The 10,126-nt window shown below is 40.2% G+C and overlaps 2 protein-coding genes across 2 annotated transcripts; both read right to left on the bottom strand.

Moving 5' to 3' along the window:
- Nucleotides 1-460: 460 nt before the first annotated feature.
- On the bottom strand, nt 461-3,481 carry LOC112639311. The gene is made up of 5 exons (XM_025412782.1): nt 3,327-3,481; nt 3,050-3,184; nt 1,857-2,089; nt 965-1,124; nt 461-675 (listed from the first exon to the last, which is right to left on the bottom strand). Exons 2-5 carry the CDS (start codon nt 3,105-3,107, stop codon nt 554-556), a joined length of 573 nt encoding a protein of 190 aa, XP_025268567.1. The 5' UTR covers nt 3,108-3,184; nt 3,327-3,481; the 3' UTR covers nt 461-553.
- Nucleotides 3,482-5,879: 2,398 nt separating this feature from the next.
- On the bottom strand, nt 5,880-9,872 carry LOC105248729. The gene has a single exon (XM_011253671.2). It carries the CDS (start codon nt 9,870-9,872, stop codon nt 5,880-5,882), a length of 3,993 nt encoding a protein of 1,330 aa, XP_011251973.2.
- Between the last annotated feature and the right edge of the window lie 254 nt (nt 9,873-10,126).

The following is a 10,126-nucleotide window of genomic DNA, read 5'->3' on the forward strand; positions in this document are numbered from 1 at the left end:
TGAATGTTTACAGTACATATATATAATCCATTTATATTTATATACTATATATATAAATGGATTATAGGTGTAAAATATTGACATTTTGTTCACATATAAAATCTTTTTATTCAAATTTCTTAAATGCTTAAGAACAACTCATACTGCAACAGTATGAGTACGTGAAGATACGTGAAGAACAACAATCTGCAACAGTATGAACCTCATAACCATTTTGTCTCAAGTCAATAGCTGTATTTTCTACGCAGACATGTGTTTCGACGCCTATGAGTATAATGGAGTCTGGTTTTTTTCCAAATATGTTATAATATTGCACATATATACATATTAATAAAAGAAAACTTATTAGAACAAAATTGTGCATAATTTGAAAAATGAATAAATCTAAAAAAAACCTACTTAAATTTGAAAAATGAATAAATCTAAAAGAATATCTACTTAAAATAAAAAGGATGGATAATCATCATTATAAACGTTATCAACAATAACTCAAAACAAATTATAAATTATAAAGATTCAAGAAAAGACAAGAAAAACTCAACGAAGTACTAGTTTAATCCTTTTCACTATTCAATGTTTGTCTCTGCATACGCTCTTTGGCATGAGCCAACCATATTTTTATTGGAGCTGAAATCTGTTCATCTGTAGCATTAATGTGCAATTTTCTTACTGCACCTGAAAAAGTTTTTAAAATTGTTTGTGAATTATTGATAAATAAAATTTCTTTAATTTTTTTTTATTTTTAAGTTATAAAAATTGAAAAAAAATTTCGACTTGATTTCTACAATATATCTATACAGATGAGCGTTTAAACCTATTAATATATAATAAAACAATTGAAACATTTCTAAGTAATTTAATAAATAAATAAGTTATAAATATTTGTAAATATATTTTTTGATTTGTGCAGAAATTATACAGCATCTAATAATAAAATAGAAAAATTGTTTTTAATTTTACTTACTCATAATAACTTTGCATATGTGCAATTTGGAAAAATTTTCTTTCTTTTTTGCTCCGTACCAACTATAATTTACGGCCAGTTCATTTGCAAAAATTATTTTCATAAGACGTATACAAGAAGTCCTCAGATCCTGGCATGTAACATGGACTAATTGTTTAACCTAAAATTGTTACAAAGAATGGAATTATTAAATATATAGATATTATAAGAAACTTTTATATAATAAAATTATCTATTCACATGTAAAAATACTGTAAATATATATCAATTTAATTATTCTAAAAATTATATAATATTTTAATAAAAAGTCTACGAAACTTATTAAAACATCTTTAAAAAGACATGATATAATTTAAAAAATAATATATAAAATTGCTAATGAGAGCAAAAGTTATAAATGTAAAAAAAATTTAATAATATTCAGATATTTATTAAATGATAAATGTTTCAGCCCATTTCCGACCATTCTCTTTATAAAAATAATTTAAATTAAAAATTAAACAAAAATATATAATTATCAAACGACATACTTTTATACCAGCATGCACCGAGATTTTTACTATATACTATTTTCTAACATATGTAAATAATCGTGTACTTTCTTTAATGCTAATTAATTGTAAAATTAACGCTTGTGTTCTGACTTCATATTCAATAATAATTTATATATTTTTTTATTTCTAGATTAAATATTGTTTTGAGAGTGGCCCAAAAACATTTATCATTAAACAAATACCTGAATATTAATTATTCTTTTTATTATTTAACATCCATTAACAATTGTGTGACTCTCATTAGTCGTTTTATATTATTTTTGAATTTATTAGATTTTTCTTATTTTTGTATATAATTTCATATTGTAACGTTAAAATACACAAGACAATTAACTTACCATTTCATTTCGATATAATGAATCATTATTTAATTTGTTTTCCATTGATTGTAAATCAGTTTCAGTTTTTAACGGTAAATCTTGATAGATATCTATTGTTTCTTTTTCTTTGGCTTCAAAAGTGTCGATTGAAATTTTCTTTAGAATAAGTTTTTGACATCTTTCTATAGAGTTTAGTTTTAATTCTAAACTTATAAGTTTATGGATGACAAATCGTTCGTACGGTTCAGATTCTATAAAAAATACTCAAAACATTTTGATTATATTTATAATTATATCTCAAACACAGCATGTATTTTCAAAAAATGTATAGAATAGAGAACAGGACGTTCTCTAAACACATTTTTTCAATATATGTACTATTAAAGATATATGTACAGATAAAATATTAAATATAAAAAATGTAAAATACATATGTGTGATGTAAGATGTATAAAAATAAAATATAAAATCTATATAATATATTAAAAAATATAAAAATGGTGTTAGAAAAATGTTAGGAAAAATAGTTCAAGAATAAATGTGTGGGTGTGTATATACTATATAATTCTGAACTATAATCAAGTAATTGAAATAGAAATAAAGAATTATACATATACACTAAAATATATTATATATATATATATATATATATATATATATATATATATATATACCGGGTGAGTTTCTTAACCTGAGACTGCAAAATATCTGAAAAACTAAGGCTTCTATCAAAAAATGTTTCCTACAAAAGTTGTATGGCTGCAAGGGGGCCATAAGATAGTGACAATGATTTTACCTTAAATAGTCAGTTGAAGGTCATGTGAAGGTTCCCGTCAATTTCTTAAATAGAACTACCTATTTTTCATTGCATATTCTTGTAGCTTATCTCAAGAGCTTTCCAAAACCCTATAATAAAGTATTTTTTCATTATAGGGTTTTGGAAAGCTCTTGAGATAAGCTACAAGAATATGCAATGAAAAATAGGTGGTTCTATTTAAGAAATTGACGGTGACCTTCACATAACCTTCAACTGACTATCCAAGATCAAATCATTGTCACTATCTTATGGCCCCCTTACAGCCATACAACTTTTGTAAGAAACATTTTTTGATAGAAGCCTTAGTTTTTCAGATATTTTGCAGTCTCAAGTTAAAAAACTCACCCGGTATATATAATCGTAACTAAAATAAATGAAATTATGTGCATTATACCTTGCTTATTAATCAATGAATTTGATGATGATGCCTTGTTTTTCAATTGAATTGGCATGTTTGCATTAACTTCATCGACTTCATCAAACAATTGTTCCGCGGATGCATCAAGCACATTTCCATTGCAATGCAGAGCTAAAAAAATACGTCGTTATATTATTCCAGCATAAGTTTTGAAATTGAAAAAATACTAAAAAAAATTATTTTTAAAAAATATTATATTTTTAAAATATATAAAAAATAATCATAACAAAATAAATGAAATTGTGCATTGTACCTTGCTTATGAATTGATAAATTTGACGATGTTTTATTTTCTAGTTGAATTGGAAATTGTTCGGGATCGCGCTTTCGATTCGCGAATTTTGTAAGACCGGGTAAGCGCGATTGAACTTTGCCGGCAGGGGTATCGCAAGCTCTCTCAGTGCGTGATCGCGTAAGAAATACTTGATAGGAATGAAATGATCTGCAGTTGCGACTTAATGTGTTACAGTAAGACCGGTGAGCGAATTACTGTCCGTTTATTGTTAAAGTCACAAAATGATACACGTTTGCTGGTCTCAAGACGCGATGTAGGGTGAGAGCGCACCACTACGCGGATCGCGTGAGAGCGAGCGAGACAGCTATCGATCAGCTGTTAGCGAGATCGAGCGAGACGGCGCTATATCGGCCGTTCGCTTGAGAGCGAGCGAGACGGCGCTCTATCAGCCGTTCGCGTGAGAGCGAGCGAGACGGCGCTCTATCAGCCGTTCGCGTGAGAGCGAGCGAGACGGCGCTATATCGGCCGTTCGCGTGAGCGCGAGTGAGACGGCGTTATATCGGCCGTTCGCGTGAGAGCGAGCGAGACGGCGCTATATCGGCCGTTCGCGTGAGAGTGAGCGAGACGGCGTTATGCCGCTCGGATAAGCGTTTGAGCGAGACCGCACTATACACGTCAGTCCGCTGGTCCGATATAGATAGAATGAATATTGCTATCTGCGAATACGCGAACCGCACTGTTCACGACTTGACACAAATGCGAGAGAGACGGCGTTATGCCGCTCGTACTAGAGTTCGAGCGAGACCGCACTATACACGTCGGTTCGCCACGAATGCGAGAGAGACGGCGTTATGCCGCTCGTACTAGAGTTCGAGCGAGACCGCACTATACACGTCGGTTCGCCACGAATGCGAGAGAGACGGCGTTATGCCGTTCGTACTAGAGTTCGAGCGAGACCGCACTATACACGTCGGTTCGCCACGAATGCGAGAGAGACGGCGTTATGCCGCTCGTACTAGAGTTCGAGCGAGACCGCACTATACACGTCGGTTCGCCCAATGTTGAGATAGATAGCTGACTTGTGGCTATCTATGCATACGCGAAACCGCACTGTTCACGGCTCGCCACGAATGCGAGAGAGACGGCGTTATGCCGTTCGTACTAGAGTTCGAGCGAGACCGCACTATACACGACTCGCCGCGAATGTGAGAGAGACGGCGTTATGCCGTTCGTCCTAGAGTTCGAGCGAAACCGCACTATACACGTCGGTTCGCCCAATGTTGAGATAGATAGCTGACTTGTGGCTATCTATGCATACGCGAAACCGCACTGTTCACGGCTCGCCACGAATGCGAGAGAGACGGCGTTATGCCGCTCGTACTAGAGTTCGAGCGAGACCGCACTATACGCGACTCGCCACGAATGCGAGAGAAACGGCGTTATGCCGCTCGTACTAAAGGTCAAGCGAGACCGCACTATACACGTCGGTTCGCCTGATTTTGAGATAGATAGCTGACTTGGGGCTATCTATGAATACGCGAAACCGCACTGTTCACGGCTCGCGGGAGAGTGAGCGAGACGGCGCTCTATCGGCCGTTCACGTGAGAGCGAGCGAGACGGCGCTATATCGGCCGTTCGCGTGAGAGCGAGCGAGACGGCGCTATATCGGCCGTTCGCGTGAGAGCGAGCGAGACGGCGCTATATCGGCCGGTCGCGGGAGAGCGAGAGAGACGCCCAGTTCGCTTGAACGGAGTTGCGGTACGACGAAGGCTCCGCCTCTGGCTGAGAGTGGAGGCGCTCCGAAAGATCCCGGCACTCGCGTTTGAATTGTTCACGTGCACTGCGGACACGATTACTGGCGCGCACAATGTTACTTCGCGAAACTGTTACAATGATTGAGGCTCGCGGTTGAAGGATTTCACACGCGTGAGACTAATGAAACGAATCTTAACTTTGCTCGTTAAGATTATCGCGAACTCTCGAATTTGCACTATTTTTACTCTCCGTATGACGCTCCGATCACTATGATGGAAAACGGAAGACTCTCGGGGAGAAAGCCTTTCTCCCGATAGATAAAGATTTGATCACGGATCGTATGATCGGAACTCGACGTATCCCTGATCATTACGTCAGATCGCGTGATATGTAAGCCTGTTTATTGGCCAGGACCGTGTATTATTTCGCGTGATCACGCGGATCCTGGATGATTTTTGAAAAACAGTAACGGCGTACGTGAACGCGGGTTCGATAGCGCGCAAACGGATGGCGCTAGTATGACCGGGGGTAATAATTTTATGCGCGATTTAGGGCAAATCCTAAACATACCGCCCGCCTCGAAATTATAATTTCGAAAGTAAAGAGTTATCGGATGCCGCCCGCCGTGAGCGACTGATATCGCATCGGAGCGATTTTACAGGTTTATGAGTACATATGTACATATTTACAGGAACGCAGATTTACATATTTACATTATTACAAATTATTAGTATATACATATGTACATCGGTGTATTTACATATTTACATGCTTCCGCTTTGACGTATTCACGTCTTGAATTGTGGCTGCGTGAATCTCAATTGTCGCTCGGAGAACCGTTTCCGAAGACTCGATATCGATGGATAGTACGCATAGCTAACGCCGATTTTGATGGAAGTGCTTGTTGTTTCTTGAGAGCGTCCAATTCGTCACTGAAGACGTCTGCCTGGATTGATCTAATCCAAAATTTGCGTTCGGTCTGAAATTCACTTGCCGTCAAAGATTGGCTTTGCACCTCTGAGTCAGTTGAAGTTTGATCTTTCTTTCGGAATCTGGTTGCGAAACGGATAGTATATGCTGTAATTCGGATTAGCTTCGGCCACGTGGAGTATCTTGTGGCTAAATCCCAGCCAGAATCTGTGTGAGCTACGTGTACTATAAGTTTCCGATTCTCCTCAGGCGCTTCTTCCAGTGGAGGAGCGGGATCTCTTGGCCATTTGGTCTGAGTTAGTTTGAGCCAGGGAGGACCGTGCCACCACAGGTTAAAGGCATTGAAATCAGAATGTAGAATACCTCTCGAAGCACAATCGGCTGGGTTATCTGCGGATGGAATGTACCGCCATTGAACTTCAGGTAATCGAGATTGGATATCTGCGACTCGATGAGAGACGAAAGTTTTCCATCTGGACGGATGTGAGTTTAACCATGCCAATACTACTGTAGAGTCCGTCCAACAATGACACGCGACGTTTGACATCTGGAGTGAGGATTGCGTGAACTCGATCAACCGAGCAAGAAGGCATGCTGCTTGTAATTCCAATCGAGAGAGGCTTGTGATCTTGAGTGGCGCGACTTTCGACTTGCCCGCTAATAATGTGATCTTTATCTCTCCTGATTGCGAGGTCGTATGCATATAAACTGCGGCGGCGTATGCCGCGTTAGATGCATCTGCAAATCCGTGTAACTCGCATAAAGCAGTACTGTCATCTTGACATGGCCATCTAGGAATCTGTAAATTATTTAAGGCCGATAGGTTGTAGTATATTGATTCCCAGCGCTGAAGTGTTTGTGACGGAATGGTGTCGTCCCAGTTTAATTTTAATCTCCACAAATGTTGCATGAAGATTTTCGCGTTGATCGTAACGGGGGTGACCCATCCTAATGGATCGAATAATCGAGCGATCGTTGATAGTATCTTCCTTTTCGTATCTGGAAGTGTCGGTGAGAGATCCACGCGAAATTGAAAAGTGTCATAGGCGGGATTCCATGTTAATCCTAGAACACTGAAATTTTCTTCGAAAGTTAGCCATCTGTTTCCGGCGAGTCCGTGACATTCTTCCGGAATGTCTGCCAGTAATGCGGAGTTGTTGCTGGCCCATTTTCGTAAAGTAAATCTGCCGCGAGACAGCAGAGAGCAGAGTTGTTCGCGGACTTGACGCAGCACTGATATGTCATTGGCTCCGAAAAGAACGTCATCAACGTAAATATCATCTTGAAGAATCGGAGTTGCAAGGGGAAATGCGGCTCCTTCGTCTGTTATCAATTGCTTGATCACTCGTAAAGCCAGGAACGGAGCTGACGCGGTTCCATACGTAACAGTGGACAATTGATAATCCTGAATGTCCGATTGATCCTGATTATACCAGACAATACGTTGATAGTCACGATCACGAGGGTCGACCAAAATCTGTCGGTACATCTTGGCAATATCCGCCATGTAAACATACTTATGTTTCCGCCATCGTAATAAGATCGCCGTTATTTCCGTTTGTAATTTAGGCCCGATCTCTAAATGTGAATTTAACGATGTACCGTTTGTTGTGAGGCTGGACGCGTTGAACACGACGCGCAGTCTAGTGGTAGCGCTCGTTGTGCGGATCACCGGATGATGCGGAAGATAAACCGCCGGTGAATGAGATGCGGTTGGAGGATGCACTCTTTTCATGTGTTTTAACTGCTCGTATTCTTCAAGAAACGCTGAATATTCCGATTTGAGATCTGGATTCGTATCTAGACGCCTTTTTAATGCTGTTAGTCTCCGTATAGCTATTGATCTAGACTCTCCGATGTCGATAGGGAACTTCGTCTTAAACGGCAGCCGAACCACGTAACGCCCGTCGGAAATTCGTGAGTGAGTCGTAAGAAAATGTTTCTCACATTGTTCTTCGGCAGGAGACAAAATGTTATAGCGTGGGATCTCTTCGATTTCCCAAAAACGGCGTAACTCACGCTCGATTGAGCAATGAAAGACGTTAATCGTTTGAGCAGAAACGTTCTGATTCTGAGCGGGTCCAGAGATAATCCATCCAAAATGAGATCGCTGGGCGATAGGTTGCCCGATTGGACCTTTCCGTATTCCATTCGTAATGATTTGACTGTAAATGTCGGCGCCGATGATTACGTCAATAGGGCTTGATCCTGTGGGATCATCGTCTGCTAACTTGAGTGTACTTATATGTCTCCAATCCGATACTGAGACAGATAATCGCGGCGCGTATTTAGTAAGCGCATTTAGAATATACGCGACCGTAGTGAAAACTGGCTTAGGCTTTCCGCGAGGTGCGAATTCAATGACAGCGGACTGTCGACATGTATCCGCATTGATACCGCCGACTGCGGAAATTTGAGCGAACATTCGTTTCCGAGGTAAACGCAAGATTCTTGCTAATCTTGCTGAAATAAAAGTGACCTCTGACCCTTGATCGATCAGGGCGCGAGCTTCACAGACGCGACCGTCGGGAGACCGAACTGTTACTTTCGCTGTGGCCAGTAATACGGATGACACGGGTGCACTTGAACATACGGCGGACATCGCGACGGTTTGCGATGGCTCGAGATTATCAATAGTTGCGCTGGTGCTAGACGTGTTCGCTCGTGTAACGTCTAGATCGCTTGAAGAGGCCGAATCAAGATGCAAGAGAGAATGATGCCTTTTTTGACAAATGCGACATGTATTTTTACTTTGGCAGTTTTTTACGGAATGTTTCGTTCCGAGACAATTGAAGCATAGATTTGAATTCTTGACAATTTCGCGTCTCTGATTCGGACTCTTAATTACAAATTGTTGACACCTACTAAGATAATGCGGTGTCTTACAGACTGGACACGGACCGGAAGATTGACGCGCGAAGGTCGCAGTGTTCGCTTGAACAGTATGTCGACCTTTGTTTGCAGCGGAAGGAGCTAATTCCTCTAATGCGAGCGCACGCGATGATATAAACGTAATCAAGTCTTCGTAATTCGGCGGAGTCGATTCCGATCCGGTTTTGAGTTTCCATGCGCGACGAGTGGCGGAGTCAAGCTTGAGCGATACAAAATAGACTAAAATGTCATTAAGTATATCCTCTTGTGTTCGGTTTAACCGCTTTAAGGCTGAAAGCGCTCGATCGGCTTTATCTCGTAAAGCGTGCAATTCCGCGGCACATTCTTTGTTAACCGAAGGTAAATTGTATAATTCAGCAATGTGAAGTTCAACAAGTTTACGTTTATTTTCAAAACGAGAAGTTAATGCTTTCCAAGCGACGTCAAAATTATCAGCGGTAACAGAAGTACCCGCTACAACATCGCGAGCTTTATCGGTCAAGCTTGAGACCAAAAAATGCATGCGCGCGAAATCGGATAATTCGGGATTCTTTATGATTAACGCAGTGAATCGATCGCGAAAAGTTTCCCACTCGTCGGCTTTACCGGAGAACGGTGGTAATTGGATTGGCGGTAAATGTCTCAATGATAACGCGGATTCCGACTGTATATGAGATACAGATCGGTCGCTTGATTGGAGCGGACTCACGCACGGTTCCAGTTCCTCCAAACAGTCAGACATGTAGTCCAGTGCTGTCAAGTAGATTTCCTGGTATTGATCCAGTTGCTCGTCTCGGAAATAAGCGATGAGATCGCGTTTTGATTCCGGATAATGTTGCAGCAACAGGCGATGTCCTTCCAGGCAATTATTCCACGTTTCCTTGAGTGATGTCATTCGGTTTCGTATCTTGGCGGAGGTGAGATTATTCCGGCCAATTTTCTTGAAATTGTCCAGTGCTTTCGCTACGAAGCGTAGCGTCGAAAGCTGATTTTCAACTAATTCACTCATTGTCACTGACAGTAGTCAAAACTTTCAAATTCACTCACAGTATTGTTATCACGCTGACTTCGAGCTCTTACGATCCGGCTCGAAGGACCAAAATGTTCGGGATCGCGCTTTCGATTCGCGAATTTTGTAAGACCGGGTAAGCGCGATTGAACTTTGCCGGCACATACCCGCGGGGGTATCGCAAGCTCTCTCAGTGCGTGATCGCGTAAGAAATACTTGATAGGAATGAAATGATCTGCAGTTGCGACTTAATG

The sequence above is a fragment of the Camponotus floridanus genome, unplaced genomic scaffold (genome assembly GCF_003227725.1).
Source record: "Camponotus floridanus strain SB8 unplaced genomic scaffold, Cflo_v7.5 scaffold568, whole genome shotgun sequence".
Lineage (NCBI taxonomy): Eukaryota > Metazoa > Arthropoda > Insecta > Hymenoptera > Formicidae > Camponotus > Camponotus floridanus.